The sequence below is a fragment of the Eleutherodactylus coqui genome, chromosome 13 (genome assembly GCF_035609145.1).
Source record: "Eleutherodactylus coqui strain aEleCoq1 chromosome 13, aEleCoq1.hap1, whole genome shotgun sequence".
NCBI classification, from domain to species: domain Eukaryota; kingdom Metazoa; phylum Chordata; class Amphibia; order Anura; family Eleutherodactylidae; genus Eleutherodactylus; species Eleutherodactylus coqui.
In genome coordinates this window covers 65,603,305-65,624,672 of record NC_089849.1, presented here as the reverse complement: position 1 = coordinate 65,624,672, position 21,368 = coordinate 65,603,305, and the positions used below count along the sequence as shown (strand labels likewise).

General features: G+C 42.3%; 1 protein-coding gene across 3 annotated transcripts in view; it reads right to left on the bottom strand.

The window, feature by feature from the left end:
- Positions 1 to 21,368, bottom strand: part of SEPTIN9 (septin 9) — a 266,768-nt gene that overhangs the window by 180,642 nt on the left and 64,758 nt on the right. Inside the window, exon 1 of one of the 3 annotated variants that reach the window (XM_066587591.1) lies at positions 17,594 to 17,644. The exons of 1 other annotated variant lie outside the window; for it this stretch is intronic. In XM_066587591.1, the coding sequence (XP_066443688.1) occupies positions 17,594 to 17,600 (7 nt within the window). In that variant the 5' untranslated portion in view covers positions 17,601 to 17,644. Of the gene's footprint in view, positions 1 to 2,562; positions 2,677 to 17,593; positions 17,645 to 21,368 lie in introns of those variants that run through there. One more of the 3 variants, XM_066587590.1, reaches the window with a different exon arrangement.

The following is a 21,368-nucleotide window of genomic DNA, read 5'->3' as shown; positions in this document are numbered from 1 at the left end:
GAGTCACGTGCGATACAAAAACAAATCCACATTCACACAAGAATTTCTCATTATGTACAGTACAGCCCTGTGTATCTGACCTATCTATCTATCTATCTATCTATCTATCTATCTATCCATCTGTTCATCATCCCATCCATTCATCCATTCGCCCGTCATCTCATCCATCGATCCATCTGTCCGTCTGTCTGACCGTCTGTCCACCCATCCATGCATCCATCCATCTGTCTGTCTGTCCTCCCATCCAACCATCTGTCTGTCCACTCACCCATACATCCATCCGTCTGTCTGTCCATCCATCTGTATTTCTGTCTGTGGGTCCTCACACCCATACATCTATCCGTCTATCTGTCCATCCTCCCATCCATCCTCTTACGTATACATTCATCCATCTGTATGTCCATCTGTCTTCCCGCCCATCCATTCGTCTGTCCGCCCTCCCATCCCTCCATCCATTTGTCCTCCCAACCAACCAACCATCCATCCATTCATCTGTCTTTTTACCAATCCATCAATCCGTCCATCTTCCCGTCTATCTATCTATCTATCTATCTATCTATCTATCTATCTATCTATCTATCTATCTATCTATCTATCTATCTATCTATCTATCTATCCATCTATCTATCATATTTGGACATACTTGTATGCCTTGCTATCTGTAGTTCTCCTGCAAGGCGGCTCAGTGGTTAGCATTGTGGCTCTGTAGCTATTGTAGCCCTCGGTTTAAAAGCTGACCAAAGGTAACATTTGTATGTTCTCTCTATGTCTTCTTGAGTTTACTTCCACCTTCCAAAAAACACACCTATTCTGGAAGCTAGGTTGAGAGCCCCCATGCGGACTGGGATGAATATAAGTGATGACAACCTCTCCACAGAGCTGTGGAGTATATATATGCTATGTAAGTGAATGCATGTCAGATCTCATGCAGACCACCTGTGCTTGAGTAGGACATACCCTGTAGAGTAGACTAGGTATGCAGTTGGGTGCAATGGACTGAACACAACATACCTATTCTTAGCCGGGTACATGCATTGCTCAATGATATGTCATGGTAACCTCTCCTTGCATTTACTACTACAGACACCAGTTCATTGTGGAGCAGCCGGTGACATAGCAGAGCTGTACGTGCTGCGCCTCCGCCCTCTGCCTGTCTGTGAGTAATGTGCTGACAGCAATTCCTTGGTGACCACATCCTCCTGGTGATGGCTTGGTCTGCACATGCTGATTTCTGATTTTTTTTTTAGATCTTTGCAGTTATCATGCGGAATGTAACAAAGTCTAAGTTCTTATTAACACTATTGGTCCAAGTTTGATGGCAACGAATGTGATCCTTGTCACTGCAAGTACTTTCCAGCATTGTGCAGCCTTTCTGCATTGTTCTTCTAAGGCCAATATAATGCCATCTGCTTCCTTCCTGCTATCATTTTTCCTCATTGATCTATGAAATCGCTTACAGTGACTAACACAAGAAAGGACAATTTCCCATAAGTGCACAAAAGTCCAGACGATGACACAGTAATGATGCAGATTGTGACCAGGTCCACCAGGTCCGTCCTTCTACACCATTAAGATTCTCAGTATTATCTGCTCACGTGGCAGACCAAATCTGGACCTCCCCTTTCAAAAAACCCTTTAACTCCTGGAAAGTTACTTGTGACAGTGCCCATGTCTGTATGTACAGAACAAGATTTAATGCCCTGAAACCCACATCAACAAGCGAGAAAGGATCACACTTGGTTGTGGAGAAGAAAACCCTTGTTGGTGCAGTCAGGAGTAGGTTCGGCTGGTCAGCTTTCAGACAGAAGACGCTTTGTAGGACACTGAGTGTACAGTCCTACTCAGCACGCCTATACTCTGTAGCATGTTCAGTTGCAATGCCAAGTTGTGGCTGGCAAAGCAAGCAGATTTCCAATGTTTCTTTTATCGGGTGGTCAGTCAATGAAAATGAAGCCCCAAAGGAAAAGAGAAGGAATAGTAAGTGGGTTCAGATAGGGTCTTAAGTCACTCCTCCCTCATATCCCAATTACCAGAAGCCATGAGGAAGTTAGGAGGTGCCGCAAGAAGAGGAAGAAACTTTGTAAGAAAACGAAGAATGAAAAGGGAGGGCTGATCACAATAAAAGACAACATTTTTGCAACTGATAAAAGTCTTCAAGTCTCCTCGGTTTTTCTTAAGATGAATGCAAGTAGTTTTACTGGGACGAGTGCAATCGTGAAGGTATCAATTTGCATTTGTTCCCATTCAATCTTTGATACATCACAAAGCTTGCAAGGTAATGGCAGCCACATATTCTGATTATGTATATATATATCTATATACACACACACATACATATGTATATATATATGCAAATAGCTCTGTTTTGCATTGGAAGGTTTACTGCATTACTCCAAATATCTACTGCAGCTGCATGGGTTAAAAAGTCTTGAGATCTTGTCCTTCGGCTGTGTCCTAGGGTGACCTTCTGTACCATCAGGACTTAATAGGTCACATAGGGAATTGGGGTTAAAATGTTAAAAACTGTAAATGCAGAATAAACTTTGGAGTAATATTCCCTACCTGAAATGCGCTCCTTGTCCATCACTCCCCCAGCATCAGTTCATCTGCAGCCCGGCCTCTCTGCCCCTGTTTGGGAGGCGGTAACTTGCTCTGTCCTCCCCTTTCCACTCCTTTAGCCTTCTGTATCGCTCCCTGCCTCTCACTTTTTCCTTTTTTCACTCCCTCCTTCTACTTTTGTCATTCACCCTTTAATGTTCCCTCTTCACTGATTACACTTATGTCTCTGGGTATCTCCTCCCTCCTTGTCCATCTTCTTTCCAGCTTTTTCTTTGTCTGCGTCTCACAACTTTTTTTTCCAACTCTGGTTTCTTTCTGCGTTTTCGTTCTGTCAGACTTGCACTCTCTAGCTACTTCTCCATTTCCAGCCCTCCTCCTTCCTATTTTATCTTTTAACCATTCATTTCCTCACTTCTTTTTCGTTTTGCTCTCTAGCTCTACTCTCTAGTTCTTGGCATCTTATCTATCTATCTATCTATCTATCTATCTATCTATCTATCTATTTATCTATCTATCTCATATCTATCTATCTATCTATCTATCTATCTATCTATCTATCTATCTGTCTCATATTTATCTATCTATCTCATATCTATGTATGTATCTATCTATCTCATATCTATCTATCTATCATCTATCTATCTATCTATCTATCTATCTATCTATCTCCTATCTATCTATCTATCTATCTATCTATCTATCTATCTATCTGTTCATCTGTCTCATATCTATCTATCTATCTATCTCATATCTATCTAGCTTTCTATCTCATATCTATCTATCTATCTATCTATCTATCTATCTATCTATCTATCTATCTCATATCTATGTATCTATGTATGTATGTATCTATCTATCTCATATCTATGTATCTATTTATGTATCTATTTATCTATCTATCTATCTATCTATCTATCTCATATCTATCTATCTATCTATCTATCTATCTATCTATCTATCTATCTATCTCATATCTATGTATCTATCTATCTATCTCATATCTATCTATCTATCTATCTATCTATCTAATATCTATCTATCTATCTATCTATCTATCTCATATCTATGTATGTATGTATCTATCTATCTATCTATCCATCTATCTCATATCTATGTATCTATCTATCTATCTATCTATCTCATATCTATGTATCTATCTATCTATCTATCTATCTCATATCTATCTATCTATCTATCTCATATCTACAGTATCTATCTCATATCTATCTATCTATCTATCTATCTATCTATCTATCTATCTATCTATCTATCTATCTATCTATCTATCTATCTATCTATCTATCCATCCATCCATCCATCCAGTAAAACTCCTTTTATCCAGCATCAATGGGACCTAATGGGTGCCAGATTCTCAAACATGGATTAGAAGATATGAGTTATAGCAAAGTATATAAACAGTCGCACAAGGGTATATAATCTTCAGAATAAAAGGCTGTAGTCTTACACAGTAGCATTTAGGGCACCAGAACTCAAATCTACACCACAATTTGAGCCACAATTTATGCCAGTTTCTTGAGTATTTTATGATAAATATACATAGGCTGTGAATGGTCACGCCCCATTGGCAAGCCACACCCACTTTAAAATAAGTGCCTTAACAGTGTAGAAATCATACATTTTTGTGCAAATTTGCCCCATTGCCAAGCCACACACACTTTAAAATGTGGCTTAAAAGTGTAAAAAGTCACACATTTTTGTGCATATTTGTGGGGTGCCAAAAGTTTCTACTTTTTTACACTATGAGGCTGGAATCACATGAGTGTATTTCAGCTGTGTTTTCACGGCCAGCCAATATACGCTACCTGACTGATGCTTTGGTTTCCAATGCCTCAGTTCAGATGTCCGTTTTTCCGGTGCGTAAACGGCCGTCCGGAGAAGACAGCGCATACAGTGCGCATTCTGGCCAGCCATTTTTACGCCGGCCTGAAAAGATAGTTATGGAACTATCTCCCAGCCAGGAATATGCCAGCCAGTCCCATAGACTCCTAGCAGCATCACTGCCCCCTCTCCGCTCCTTGCCAGCTGTTGAGTAGTTTTTTTTTCCTCTGGTTTTCTGCTTCAGGTCTTGTGATATTCCCCATTATATTATAGCTCTGTACTGGACATCAATGCCAGATTATTAAACTTTCTGGATTACCAGATGCCAGATTAAAGGTATTTTGCTGCATATATAGTGAAAAAATTCTGTAATATAAAAACCAATATACCAAAAAGTCCGATCTGGCATTTGCTTCCAGCACAGAGCTCTAAAGGTGTATTCTGGAGTTTTTTTCAAGTTTACACCCTTCCACTAGGTAAATGGTTAAAAAATGATAGACTGGTGAGGGTCCAACCAATGCAACCCCCACTGATTCAGAGAATGGGGGACCTATGTAACCCTTCCTCCTCACTGTGGGGTTTCTACTCCCATTTACAGTGATGTCAGATTGAATGAAGCAACAGTTGCGCATGTGCAGTGTTACTCCATTAATTTCCAATGGGTCTGCCAGAGATAGCCGAGTACAAAGCAATTGGCTATTTCCATCATTCTCATGGCAATGAATGGAGCGGTGGCCGCTCATGCTCAGCTTGTATCAGTCATCACTGGGAGAAGCAATTTGCAGTGAGAAGGAAGGGGCCCCCTATTCTTGGGATCAGTTGGGGTCCCAGCAGTCAGACCCCCACAAATCTATCAGTTTTCACCCATCTAGTGGATGAGTGAAAACTTGCAAAAACTTTCAATCTCCAGAATATCCCCGTAATTTAGTTGGGAACATCACAAGTCCATAAGAAGAATACTGAGTACAGAGAATCGATAAGATAATTCCTTTGAAAAAAAGGGTAGCTATAATAGCATATTAACCCTTTGCAATCCAATTTTGGATTCAGGGTTTCCTAGGGGGCTTTTTCTTTCTGCCATTATACAATAGCGCCATCTACTGACTAGAGCCAGTACTGCGGTATGTGACATGCTGGAGAGGCCCCCGATAACAGAGCGGTCAGTAATCTACAGTAAGAATACCCTGCCGGACGTTTTCCGACATCAAAGCTGTACAAACTTCAATCAGAATGTCTTTAGACGTCAGACAGTGGATTGGAAAGGGTTAAGAGTTCATATAAGTTGGACCCTCTTCCTAACAGTTGTCTACTCTTATACAGTTAGGTTTCTATATTGCTCTCTAATGATCCAGAATATCAATGCTCCCTTTATCCCATTGGGCCTGCATTAATGGCCTTTACTGTACTCATACACTTAAGGTCCAATTCTTTTAATTATACATCTATGAGACCTGATAGGTCCCGGATTATATGATATTCTGGATAATCAAATGTCTATAGAAACCTCATTTGTAAGGGTGGAGGCCCTTCGGGAAGGTCCATGTAGCAGTGCTACCCAGTGAGCCATCTTTCAGTATACTTGAGGTTTAATCCATGTTTATGCTTTGGTTATTATCTTGCAGACTAACTCCCTCACTGTCCTTGCCCTCAGCAATATGTGATATTGTAGACATGTGCCTGTCAGATGCCTGGTGACATCCTCTTCTTCAGAATTCGCTTTTTAAGTCATAGTTCAATAGCTTTCCCTGATTCATTTTCCATAAATCTTTCTTTTTTGCTGACTTGATGTTCCACGGCAGAATTCTTATAAATACCCTTCATTGTGCTATGGCAAACCCAAATGACTTTGGTAATCAACAAGGAGGAGAAAGGAGAACACCCTATTCATCCTCTGCTCCGTACAACTAAAAATAGGCTGTTTTTTTTTTTTTAAGAAAGTTAAAGGAGATGTCCCGCGCCGAAACGGGTTTTTTTTTTTTTAACCCCCCCCCCCCGTTCGGCGCGAGACAACCCCGATGCAGGGGTTAAAAAAACCACCCGCACAGCGCTTACCTGAATCCCGGCGGTCCGGCGTCTTCATACTCACCTGCTGAAGATGGCCGCCGGGATCCTCTGTCTTCGTGGACCGCAGCTCTTCTGTGCGGTCCACTGCCGATTCCAGCCTCCTGATTGGCTGGAATCGGCACGTGACGGGGCGGAGCTACACGGAGCCGCTCTCTGGCACGAGCGGCTCCATAGAAGACTGCTGAAGACCCGGACTGCGCAAGCGCGGCTAATTTGGCCATCGGAGGCCAAAAATTAGTCGGCACCATGGAGACGAGGACGCTAGCAACGGAGCAGGTAAGTAAAAAACTTTTTATAACTTCTGTATGGCTCATAATTAATGCACAATGTATATTACAAAGTGCATTATTATGGCCATACAGAAGTGTATAGACCCACTTGCTGCCTCGGGACAACCCCTTTAACCGTTTAAACGACCTTCTGGTTTCGGGACAAAATTCTGTCCTGGCACCGGAGTAGGAGGGGTATATTACTTGCAGATATTCTTTTCCGCCATCCCTCCAATTCGCCAGGCCCTGCTTTCAGTCATCCGAGATGACCGACACAATCTTCAGAATACTTAATGCCCACAGTGCATTGATAGTGTTAGACTACCAATGCACTATGCCTGCTTTCTGATTGGCCAGAGCTGCTCATACAATCAGTGCTGGCCAATCAAAGTACAGTCTATTAGGTGGTAAGAAAATGGCAATGGCCATCTTGGACAGCTGAAAGCAGGGCCTTAAACAGGAGGATTGGAGGGGTGACAAAGAAGAACATCTGCAGGTAATATACCCCCTACTTCACCTATTCCAGGACATAATTTTGTCCCCACGCCCCAGAGTCACTTTAAATAGTTAATATTAAAATGGCCATCATTTCTAAATAGGACACATCAAGATAACCCTAAAGAGTAAATGCAGTTAAAATTTTGAGATTCCCATTTAAAATATTTCATGAGCATTATTGTCTCAGACTCCCGAGTGGATATTTTTTTCCATACTGTTTGCTAAAGGGGTTAAAAAGAGGTATTGAAAGGGGTATCTCATGAAAAGACTGATCCCCTATTCATGTTTAGAGGATAATTGTGAGGTTGGTGGGGTCCAACCACTGGGATCTGCATCAATAGTGACAATGGGGCTTCTGAATATCCCTGAATGAAAGGAGCGGTGGTCACGGAAGCAAACTACTGCTCCATTCATTTTAATGGGACTTGCAGAGATAGCCAAGTACAGGTGCTTGGCTATCTTCGAAAGTCCCATGAAAACTCTTAAAGACCGTTCTACCAAGTAGAGATTATCCATTATAGAGAAACCCTTTGACAAGTGGCATGTATATGTTTGAGTCACTATTTAGCAATAGATAACATTCTCCATGATTTTGTGAACATCCTTGGGTCATTGTTGTGTCTTTTGAGTCATTTTCATAGACAGGGTCACATCAGCCTTCTGAGGGGCCCAGCTTCAGAAACAGTAATGGGACAACCCAATGTGACGTTCATTTGCAGACTTCAGTTGCTGCAAGAGGCAATTCTTATGAGTTAATTCACAGATAACAGTAAAATGTATTAGCATAATGATAATAGCATAATTAGGATGTGATTAAAAGGGAGGTTGCACTGTATAGATAGAGGTGGGAAAGTTTTGAGCTGATGTCAACAAGAGTTGATCTAAGGTCAAGTAGAAAAATGTTTCACCAACATGGTGAAATATTCTTGGCTGAAATCTAGATTCAATTTGAACCCCAACTTTGGCAGATCAAATTAGTTGAACTTAGGAGCCAAAATCCAATATGGTGGACGAGGCTGATAGCCTGATATGATTTTCTATGTTTTCTGCTGGTAATGGCCCTGTTTTTACTATTGCTATGAATGCTGGGAGGCAAGGGCGTAGATAAAGGCTCATGTGCCTGGGTGCAAAAGTTTATCTTGGGGCCCCCTAACTTCTCTTAACTCCTTAACGCAGAGGCATAACTTGAAGCTCCTTGGCCCCAATGTAAAACATGTAATAGGGCCCTCAACTATAATGCTTTATTCATAGTACTGGGTTCCCTATATGGAGAAGAGAGGCCTTATGGGCCCCCTAAGGCTTCTAGTCCCGGGTGGAACCACATCCCCTATAGTTAAGCCAGTGCTGGGAAGATCACCTGACTACAGTCACCAATCACTGTGTGCGATACATTTCTTTCAAATTCAAACTCTGATCGCAGATCAAGTGCAAATCTTAGATCAAAAAGTGTTGGTGCAGCACTTTTTCCTTAAACCAAGTTCAAAAGCTGAACGCATTTTAACTAAACCTGGATCAACAGCATGATCACTGCAACCAGCCCTATAATGGACCCAAGACTGGTCCAAAACCATACCTCCAAACCTTTGAATCCTAGTTTGGGGTATATTTTAAGTACCTCCCCATGTCCTTTCAATAATGCCCACAACATCTCCCAAATATGACACTATGGGAGCTATTTGTATAACTCCACACCCCTTGAGGACCATTTTATAAGAGAATGCCTCAACACACTGAATGATTAAGGGCTGGCTGTATCAGCCATCCTGATGATCCAAGTTTAGTTAAACTTTGATCAGCTGTTGAACCTTGTTTAAGGAAAAAGTGTTACACTTACACTTTTTGACTCAAGATTTGCAAAACTAAGATCACTTGAACTGCGTTCAAAGATTAAACCAAGAAGAAATGTGTTGCGATTGGTGACTGTAGTCAGGTGATCTTCCCAGCACTCATAGCAATCTTTCCAGCATTCATAGAAGCATAGCCGTTACCAGCAAATGTGGGTGTAATTTCACCAAATAGGAAAAGTCCATCAGGCCACCAGTTGAGTCCACCATCTTGGATTTTGGATGCTAAACTAAGTTCAACTTGTTGATACGCCAAAATCAAGGAATCAAAAAAAAACCTAGATTTGAGCCACAATCACAAACTTAACATTTAGTGCAACATTTTTCTACTTGATCTCAGATCAACTCTTCATGATTTCAGATCAGAACTTTGGTGCAATAGTCCTTAGGAGGCATGGAAATATGTTAACCCTTTCCAATCCACTGTCTGACGTCTAAAGACATATGATTTAAGGCTGTACAGCTCCGATGTTGGAAGACGTCTGTTGAGGTTCTCTTACTGTATATTGCCTGCCTCTCTGCTGTCGGAGCCTATCCAACGTGTCACCTCATGCAGTACTGGCTCTAGCCAGCAGATAACGCTGTTGTATAACAGCAGAAAAAGAGTAAGCCCCCTAGGAAAACCAGGATACAAATTGGATTGGAAAGGGTTAGTAGACAAGTACTGATCCTAGCTACCAGGAAGGCGAATAAAGGGATTGGGGAGAGTGGATTGTGGAGTGAATATTCTAATTTTATTTTTTAAATCTTGCAGATTGGGAAGGGACCAGATGTGAGCTACCAGGGACAAGTTATTTGCCTATTAAGTTTATTCCTCAAGATTTAAGTCTATAAATTGCACATTTTAGTTCATTGTGCTCTTTTTGGCTTGTTCATGTGTTACTTTTTAAAAGTTGGAATGTTTTTTCACTTTTAAAGTCATACAAATGAGCGATGGAATTAATATGGAGGATTATTCCATCAGTCATTTTCATGGCTTTTTCCAGAGAGCATTCTATGACCTATAAGTCTCCTTACACCCATGCGCTGAAAAAAGTGGCCAACAAGACTAAAGGATCAGTTAAAAAAGGGACCAACATGGCATCAAGCTTTTGTTAAGGAGGTATTCTGAGCGTTTAAGCCCTTGCAGTATTGATGACCTATCCTCAGGATAGGGAATGAATAGTTGATCGGCTTGGGTCCACCGCTTGGGTCTCCTGGCAATCAGCTGATCTCAACCCCCATACTCACTGCTGCAGTGTCGGACGCCTGCATTGGGGTTGGAGCCAGAAGTACAATAGAAGGCTTTACTCCTTTTGAAATCAATGGAAGTTATACCTTCTATGACACTTCGGGCTCCGACCCTAATGCGGATGAGGTTGTCAGCACCCGGCCTACTGCACTGAGTACGGGAGCTGAGATCAGCTGATCCTGAGGAATGGTCAGTGTTTCCCTACTCCGGTCCTCAAGGACCCCCAGCAGGTCATGTTTTAGGGATATCCTATAGTAAGAACACCTGTGGCAATGTCTGAGGCACCGACAATAATTACATCACCTGTGCAACACTGAGGAAATCCTGAAAACATGACCTGTTGGGGTGCCTTGGGGACCAGAGTTGGGAAACACTGGGATAGGTCATCAATACTGTAGAATACTTCTTTAACCCCTAAACACCACAGGACAGGGTATGCATGAAGATAGATCTAGGGTCGATCCTGCTCCATATATCACGGGCGATGGCTGTTTCTTACAGCCGCAACATCTCCGATAAGCCCGCGCCGCTCAGCAAAGCTGTTAACCATTTAAATGCCGCCATCAATTCTGACAGCAGCAATTAAAAAAACGAAAAGTAATAAAAGTAAAAAAAAACACCTCTACCATATTTATAATAAAATAATCTAAATAATAAAATAAAAATACATATTTGGTATCGCTGCGTCCGTAAAAGTCCGATCTATCAAGTAAATATTATTTACCCCACATGGTGAACACTGCCAAAAAGAGGAAATAAAGAATGCCAGAATTGCACTTTTTTTGGTCACCCTGACTCCAAGAAACAACATAAAAAAAGCGATCAAAAAGTTGTATGTACTCCAAAATGGTACCAACGAAACTACAGGACGTCCCGCCAAAAACGAGCCCTCGCACCACTATACCGACGGAAAAATAATAAAGGTTATGGCTTTCAAAAGATGGCGCAGAAAATAATTTAAAAAAATTAAATATCTTTGAAAAAAAATAAAAGTAATACAGCAATAAAAAATATATAAATTAGGTGTCGTAGTAATCGTACTGACCCATGGAATAAAGTTATCAGGCCATTTTTGTAGCAGTCTGTAGAACGTAGAAACAAGACGCACCAAAAGATGGCGGAATTTCGTTTTTTTTCCATCTCACTGCACTTTTTAAACTTTTTTTAAGTACATTATATAGCACCATTGAGAAATACAACTCGTCCCGCAAAAAACAAGCCCTCAGACAGCGACGTCGATGGATCAATAAAGGAGGTATGATTTTTTAAAAGGGGAGAGGAAAAAAACGAAAAATGGAAAAAAAATGGCGGCATCTGTAAGGGGTTAAAGGTTCCGATTGCAGTTCAGTGTCCCAAATTCTTTGCAGTTTTACTGTATGAACTAATTGTGAGTTTTCTTCCAGATATGCATCTCGATAACAAATATTGAGAAGTCGGTTTAGTTATAAATAGAAGGCTGGAAAACCACAAAGGAAGATAAATTGCATCTCGTGTTATCAAAATGAAATCTACTTCAAATGCCAAGAAAACTGCTGTCAATGGAAGAACGCTCTGCAGATGAGGCGCTGGACCAACAGACATTTCCTGAAAGCTGTTGGACTGGATGGACAATTTCCTGTGCATATCCATGGATATGGAAAACAACTTGCGCTGCCATACGCTGGAGCGGCGACAGCAGGATAGGCTGATTTAGACTGTTTTCTTACATATTGACTGATACCAGGACCGGCCAAAGTACGTTGGCAAGAGCAGTTCACGTTTAGAAATGTAGTATCGATGATAGAACATATATTTATTGTTTTAGTTGCCAAAGATCTAATCGTTTTTTACATAACGCCGGTGCCTTTACACTTGCATTTGCGCAATTTGCATATTTGAGTGCACATGTTTTATGGCTTCTTCAGATGAATGTATTTGCTCGCGTAAAATATATGCGTGCAATGCATAGAGGATAGAATCCATTGATGAGCGTGCCAAAACATAGGTCCAGCTCTATTTCCCTGCATACTTGTGCACCAAAGGCACCATGGACGTCTATGGGAGGTGGACAAATGCGCACTCAATGTGCGTGGAAATTAGCAATATACTGCACCACTGGCCACTGCAGTGAGAACAGAACTGGCTGCTTCCTGCAGAAATCAGCTTAGTGCAGAGGCGTAACTTGAAGCTCCTGGGCCCCAATGCAAAACCTGTAACAGGGCCCCCAACTATGATGATTTATTCATAGTACAGGGCCCCCTATATAGAGAAGAGAGGCCTTATGGGCCCCCTAAGGCTCCTGGGCCCGGGTACAACCGCATCCCCAGCATTCTCTATAGTTACACCCCTGGCTTAGTGCATGATTACTATAGTCCAATGAACAGCTGATCAGCAGGTGTCCCGTCTGATAAACTTTCATTGATTTACCATTGCTGACACATCCCAAGAAAAGGCCATCTGTAGTTTAAAGCCCTTCACAGTATAGACGACTTGGATAAACCAAAGACATTTTATTTACACATATTAAAAGTAGGGCTGACAAAGACGAACTAACACACAGCCTGTTTGTGGGGACCTCACATGGGATTGGTTGACTATCAATGGAAGAATATTAGAGGATAGTCTCTTTGTGGAGTATCCTCAACAAACATACAAAAAGTCATTCAAGCTCCTATAGACATTCTACATTGTGGTGCAGCGTCCGAGGAGCGAGCCCCAGCCTAGAAGACAGCGGGGGTAGAGTAGTTTACTTGTCACGGTGGCTCTACCATCTTCCACCTGGAGGTTAACCAGAGACTCGTCCAAGGGCGAAGGCATACTATTTTAATAGGAAAAGGCACTGGAGGAGTATCTTAGTGCTTTTGTCACGGGTGACACCACCGTTCCTTCCTCCTCAGTGATCTCTCTGAGAAACAAATAGGGGTGCGCATACACGGGGTAGAGTTTAAAGGCCAAACCGGGAACAGTTGGAGAAGCCATTTACTGAAAATCAACCTGTAAAGTTCCAACAATTACAGTCACTGTACATCTACTGGCAGTAGCGCAGAGGAACACGTGATGTGACAGGGAGGAAAACACGGGAGAACAGGGTGACTTACACAGGCCTAGTTATCAGTAGTTCTCTGGTCCCAGACACAGTCTCTTGAACAACTCCCATTTATGGTCAACCAATCCCATGTGAGGTCCCCACAAACAGGCAGTGTGTTAGTTTGTCTTTGTCAGCCCTACTTTTAAAATGTGTAAATAAAATGTCTTTGTTTTATCCAAGTCGTCTAGGGCAGTGTTCCCCAAATCCAGTCCTCAGGGACCGCCAACAGGTCATGTTTTCAGGATTTCCTCAGTGTTGCACAGGTGATGTAATTATCATCAGTGTCTCAGACATTGCCACAGGTGTTCTTACCATAGGAGATCCTGAAAACATGACCTGTTGGTGGTCCCTGAGGACTGGCGTTGGGGACCCTTGCTCTATTCTGTGATGGGCTTTAGATAGACTGCTCTTCTGCCCCAGTGAAAAAGCGATCCATAGTTTACAACGGAACAACTTGACTCTAACTTTTTACATTCTTGAGAAGTGTGGTAAATAATCTGCTCTGATTTCTGCATTATGTTACTTCTCTTTGTTTTTAGCTCCATGGCAAGTGGCAGTAAATAAATACACACCAGTGAATGGAGATAGTGTCCTTGCCCTCAGCAGTGCTCTTGGGTGATTTCTGCAGTATGTATAGGCTTCTTATCAGTTGGCAGTTGACTAAATGTGATTAAATTATGAGCCAGTGAGGTCATGATGATTGAGATGAGTCTAAGGGCGCCCACCCACTGGCGATTTTTTTTTCTCTGCGTTTTGCGTTTTTTCTCAAGAGCAATTAGAATTGAATGTACTCCTGTCCACTGGCGTTTTTTTTTGCGTTGCGTTGCGTTTTTTAACATAGGAACTGTCAGTTGCATATGTGTCCTTATTTTTCTCCTAATGCACCCATGAAAGTCAATGGAAATTAATGGAAAAGCCGCGAAAATGCCGCGAAAACGCGGCAAAAAACGCTGCGAAAAACGCTGCGTTTTTCACGCACGAAAATCGCAAACGCCAGTGGGTGGGCGCCCTTAGGGGGAATATATGAAGGAGCACATGTTATCAAAAACTGAACTTACTCTTGATGATATATGAAATACCATTATAGGTAATGCCATCGTACATACTGCTGCTCGTCTCTACACAAATGTGAGGAAAGTAGAATACACGTGTGAATACTAGTAGATAGCCCGTACCAGGACGGTGACCCTGCGTACCTGCTGTTTCTGTATTGCGAATGACTGCGGCGGCTAGCTATCAGTCATGCACAGGTTTTTTTTCGTATTTATTCGTATTTCCCGCACCATTGCTAATCGATGGTGCAGGTTTGATGGCCTCCATTGACTTCAATGGAGGCCTATTGCATGGGGTCCACAGCAAAATATAGCATGCTGTGTTTTTTCTTCCGCTTGCCAAATACGCAATTCGTATCTGCAAGTGTCAATGAAAAAGCAAAAGTACATAATTTTTAATGCCCGCGTTTTGCCGCAGATCCCCCACACAGACACCAATTGTGGATTCCACAACTGGAATCCACCTGTGTGAGCTCGACCTAATAGAAAATGCATCCAATCTAAGAAGTTGTCCCACTTCTAGCTGTTTTCAGACAGCTCTGTACACTGCATAGTGGCCCAGGTTGGTACTGCAGGTCGGATTTCATTCAGTTCAGTAAGATTCAGCCTGCAGTATCAAAGTGGGCCATTAAGCAATGTATGGAGCTATCTGACAAACAGCTAGAAGTGGGACAACCTCTGCCTAGGACAACAACTCCAATATATATATATATGCTGGCCACAAGTTGATGACACAGAAGCAGCTGAGTCAAATGTGCAGGTTGGTGTAGTAGGAGCCACTCTCTGTCGTACTACTGAGTGCAGGGCACAATATTACGCCAACATTTTGCTGTACATTCTTGTATAGTGCTTCGATGTGGGCACTGACTGTGACTGTAGCAGGAGCTGGTGAGTGGGTGGCTTGGCATCGTTCTCCTTCAATCCCGTCCTTCGGCTGGTGAGTGCGGACCACAGTGTCCTCTACAGTATAAACAATTAGGTGTCCAGTCCTCCTCTATTGGCCCACATCCCACATATATAAATGCCTTAGTACATCATGTGGTTAGCTAACCATAAGATGGCAGTATTTTGGTTACAAACTGACACATGACACGCTAAGGCATATATATATATATATATATATATATACATACAATATAACAAAGGCTTCTTCATGCACACAAGAGAATATGATGAATATACAGAGATTAGTGGTGCTACATATACGTTGCTCATCTCTTTTTATGGAACCAGTCTGTTGCTTTTGAAGAACTGCCTCCTCCCAGACCAACAACTACTGACTGTTGCTTTATTAAAAAAAGAGATTCTTCAGCAGCTGCAGTATGTGTAATGCAGTTCAGAGTCCCAGCTGAGTGCATACATCCACGTGGCTAGCACTGGTGTTTGATTCTGACTTTTGCTGCTCTCCCCGGGTCTGAGTGTATTTTTTACTAGGGGCTCCAAAGGAATGCTTACATTTCTTTCCATACTCCTGCATTGATCTCCTTGGGAATTGGCCCTATGTGTGTGCAAATATTGGGAGCCACAGGAGGGAGAGGGATTGATGTTACTATAGCACTCTCACCAAAATGTTCCCGTCCTACCCATAAAGTTGGTACATTTGCTCGACTTCCACTCTAAACTCTTCCTCCTCCCCTCCAGCCCCTCCACATTCTAGCAATCACTTTGAGTCCCAATGGTTGGCTCCCCAAGCTATGCATTGGATTGGTGATAAATGTTATTGGCTGCAAAACCCTTTTAAATGAGTTCCAGTGAATACTGTGTACTAACACTTACATGGATACAATTCTGATATACATTGTATCCATGAGAGGCATCCCTGCATGTCCGTAGAAGTGAGGGAAGACAGTGGATAGTTTTATCATAAACAGTGTGGGTGAAATTTACGAAGCTCAGCCTTTCTGATGTCAGGCTTAGTATGATTTCCACCGGTGCACCACATGCTTTATACATGAAGAGGCGCACGTCTCTCGGCTCCATTTTTGGAAGAGAGAAGCAGAAATAAAATAGAAAAAAATTATCTTTTTCCCCCCATTGATTTCCATTCAGTTTCCAAAAAAGGAAAGCACATGAAAAGCTTCAGTTTGCTTCTGTTCCATTAGGTTTACACTTTTTGGACGGTCTGCAGCGTTATTTTCCTGCCCCAAACACAGAAACTAGACGGCAGTGATGAAATTTGAAGCCTTTCTGTTTGCGTTCCGTTTTTTTTGAAACCCCATTGAAATCAATGGGGAAAAAAACATCAGTTTTTTTTTCTGTTTTAACCATTTCCAATCCAATTTGTATCCTGGTTTTCCTAGGGGGCTTACTCTTTTTCTGCCGTTATACAACAGCGCTATCTGCTGGCTAAAGCCAGTACTGCATGAGGTGACACATTGGATAGACTCCGACAGCAGAGAGGCTGGCAATATACAGTAAGAGAACCCTGACGGCCATCTTCCCACATCGGAGCTGTACAGACTTAAATCATAATGTCTTCGGAAGGTCAGACAGTGGATTGGAAAGGGTTAATTTAGTTTCTCTCCTCCAAAAACGGAGCAGTGAGATGGAAACCCTGTACTGAGCCCTAACGCAGGTGTGAAAGCAGCCTTTATAATAAGTCATTATTGTACTTAGACTATGGCAGAACTGAAAGGACACCAAGTCCACTCATTCCCCTCTTCCCCTACCATTAGCATAAGTAAATACTAAGAAATCCAAGACCTAGCCTTGACTCTTGGCCACCATCTTCTTCCAAGCAGACCTATCAATATGTGCCACCCACATTCTACTATATCAGCAGCAAACTCATGATTTTGAAAAGGGGCTTTCCCTTGCATCTTGGCACCCATGACACCCCTGCTTATACAAACTTTGCCAGCTTTTTCCACTTACTAGTATTCTAGAACTTTGAGCATTCTGTAATATCTAGATCTAAGTCTAGACTGGCTTAAAGACGAATACTAAGTATCTCTAATGGTATTTCAGTATCTACTGTATGTGAACTGCCTTAAACCCTTTTTCCTAGTGAATCACTACAAACCAAGGGGTTAAAACTATACATTTTAAAGTTTTCCTCTGCTGAAACTCATGCATTCCACATCAAGGTCAAGACTGGAGTTACCCTCTTTCATCACCTTATCCCCTCTTATTTCTGCTCAATTTAATATTCATGGTACAGAATGTATTACCTTTCATCACCCCTCACTCCTCAGATTAGGCTGTGCTCCTCCTCCCTGCCCTCTGCTCTGCATTACTCCCTCGCCAGCAACCGGTTTACCTGTCACTGGACACATGCCAGCTCCCAGCTGTTACCTTGTCACCATATACATGCCTGGAATATCTTAATGCTATGTCTGAAATCATTGTTTTTCTTTGCCATGGCACTTCTCTTCCCCTGTAGTTGGCACTTATCTTCCTTTTCTTTTTGGCACACTTTTTTTCTACCACCATGTATGACTTATTACGTATACTATTTTTGGTTTCTGCTTGCCAATGCAAAAACAGTTGAAAAGCAGATCTCTACTAGTTGCATAAGGTGAGATTTCTAGTACTATGACTATATGTTGATCATGCTTGTGTCCACGTAGCACCTTCTATGGTGCATAGACTTCAAGGGCCATATGGGATACAGAATAAATATAGAATTCTACATTGTGAAAGTGGCAAGTTTATAAATCCTAGAGCACCCCTTTAATGTCCAATTCTATCTATTCTTCCTGTATCTTTATGTTTTATAGCCATTGTATCAGTTTTTGCTCAACCTTTCTTTCTTTCTTTCCCTCCTTATTGTTTCTCTCCCAACTCTCTAGTTCTCATTCCTTTCAATGTTAATATTGCTCCATTCACCCCTCCCCATCTCTCCCTCTTCTTTTCTCCTTCACTCTTTCGGTCCTGTCGCCAGCTCAGCAAAGCCATGACCGCTGTATCGTCCAAGAATTATTTAAAACCTTAGCATACTATTGTATGAATATTGTCTTAGCTCCTCGGGTTTGAAACCCCCCGGATTCACTAATAGTGCATTGATGTCTGCATTGATCACACATAAGTGTATGTGTGAGCGCGTATGGAGATCCACATAACCCACCCCTCTCGGAAAAGCTGGTTCTCCAGCCCAAATCACTACACAGTCTGCCAATGTGTAATACATTGTTACAGTGAGGGATCCTGCTGTACCTGTTAGCAATTATACTGTTCCATTGCTAAATCCTTGGCCAGAATGCAGGGATTACACTGGGCGCTTGCTATTTAACCCCTCAAACGCCGTGAGTTTTTGTATTGTGCTGCAGGAACAGGGGTTAAATGTGCTAAAAAAAAGCATTTAATGCTGTATTATCCTACAGAACAAATGCAAAAAAAATCCTTAGAAATTGCACTTTGATGTTCCACCTGCAGAGAGTTATACGGGATCTCTGGTTAGATTGGTTTAAAATAGAAATTACTGTAATCTATATTTAGAAGAATGTCTGTCTTCTTTTCCAAAATCTTCTTCTGCCATGTGTTTAGTGCAATAAATCTGAAGATCAGCTCAGTCTTGTAGGAGCCAGACATTGCACATGATAGCTATGCAAACTTGCTTGCACCACACATCGCAGTCACTCACAAAAACGTAGCCACATGTTAAGAGGAGGATTCTGTGTCGAAAAATTACTCTTATTTAACAGTACCAAATTTGTAGGAAAGAATACAAAAATGGCCCAAAAGATCTGAGGTTTGGGGGTTCCAAGCACTAAGTAAGCGGTAAAGGAACGGGCATACATTGGCTGCAGATGTCTGCAAAAATAGGGGTACCACAGCAAGGCGAAAATGAGAATTCACAGTACTGTTCAACCAACATTAATAGAACAGCATGGGCATGATTATAGGCAAAACAGAACACTATAGCAATGGAATGCCCACTTTGGCTCCAGTAACTGCGGTACAGGCAGAGGTGGCCCTAGCATGAGGCAACCTGAGCCTGCTGCCTCGGGCAGCAGTCTGCGGGATCTCATAGCAGCAGACGTAGGGTTGCCACCCAGGCAGTAAGTCACCGGCCTGGCAGGTAATTAAGTCTAAAGGCCGGTGCCAGTATTTATTTTTTACTGGACATATTAATGACCGGTAAAAAATAATTACCAGCTGAAGCAGACTAGGAAGCAGCCCGATAACATCAAGCATTGGACTCAGTCTGTAGCTCCTGTCCGGCAGCCACTGCTGCTGTAATCCCATTAAAACTATGATCCCTGACTTCTTCTCCTGGTGTCTGCGTTCCTGTACACAGATGCCGTCCTGTAAACAGCGCAGACGCTGGGCAGAGAGGTCAGAGGTCCCACTCAGCAGTAGCCGAGCTGTAGATGGAGTGAGTAAAATGCTCAATGGTGTCAATTGCTGCCTGGCCAGAGTTCCACTAACAGGAACACTATTACTGCTGGGGCCACTATGGGGTCAATATTAGTACTAGTACCGCTATGGGGATCACAATTAGTACTGGAGCCCTAACGAGGACACTATTACTGCTGGGGCCACTATGGGGGTCAATATTAGTACTAGTACCGCTATGGGGATCACAATTAGTAATGGAGCCCTAACGAGGACACTATTACTGCTGGGGCCACTTTGGGTGTCAATATTAGTACTGGGACCACTATGAGGATCACAATTAGTACTGGGGCCAATATGGGGGTCACTATTAATACTGGACCCACTATGGGGATCACAATTATTCCAGGGGCCCTAACGAGGACACTGTTACTATTGCGGCCACTAACAGAGACACTATTACTGCAGGAGCCACTATGGGGGTCACTATTAATACTGGGACCACTAAGGGGGTTATTGTTACTACTAGAACCACTATATGGCCGCATTTACTCGGCTGATAGTATCGTGTGTGTTTTGTGTAATGCGACCCCTTACTTGCAATGTGCGATTTTTCTTTCGCAGCGATGCGGTGAGGTTTGCAGCATGTTCTAATTTCTGGGTGATATTTCTCATTCTTTCTAGGGGAGCAATTAAAAATCTGCACTCACTTGCAGGTGCCATTTACATGCAAGTGCGATTTTGATCTTTCCTATAGAAATACAGTACACACATGAAAAATTGCACTCAGTTTTCGGACCGATATGGCGCTCAACCGTGTAAATATGACCTTACGTTTTGTTGCCTGGTGGGGCATTTCACACCTGAGAAGTCCATTAATCCAGCATTACACTCTCACTAGTTCTGCAGATTACTGGAACGCACTACTGTCCAGACCAGTTTTGCGAGAGAGTATTCTTCTTAGATGAAGCCTCATGGAATGATTTACGTTGCATTGAATTCTTGGCTTCAGCTGCATTGGGGTCTATGGAGAATACGAGAATATGAACGGCTTCTTCGGCCAGCACCTTTTGCACTAGACAGCTGTTACCCTACACAGCTGTCTCACATGTTACTTGGATACGTAACCATGAAAGCAAACATGTTGGATGTTCTTATTTCATGTGTGGAGGTGTTTTTCATGTGCTTCTCATGGCCTTTTTTCAGTTCATGCCTATGCCCACCATTTGGAGCACCATTTTACAGTGTGCATATAGAATTAATAGGCAACAAAGTTCAGTAATACATTGCATAACTTGCTATGAATTACCGCCGGAGCTGCATTAATAATTCTTCTAGCTTCAGAGCTGAAATCTTCCAACATTCCTATTCTGACTCAATTTCTGCATAGAGCTTGCTTTGGTCTGTGAGATCGTGCTGCTGGGGGACCATCGTTCGTACTAATGGTCCCTCCTTCTGCACGCCAGATCCAACTGACCGATGAGGGAGATAGTTGATTGGCTTAATTTGGCTGATCCAATCTAACCTGAAAACATTAAACCTGAAAGATCACATTTTTGGCAGCCGACAGTCCGCTGTCAGTCATCGTGAAGGTTCAGGTGTCATGTTCCAGAAATGGTTGGCTGAAATAACCGATTTTGGCCAGTTCGGCTGAATTTTACCTTTTGT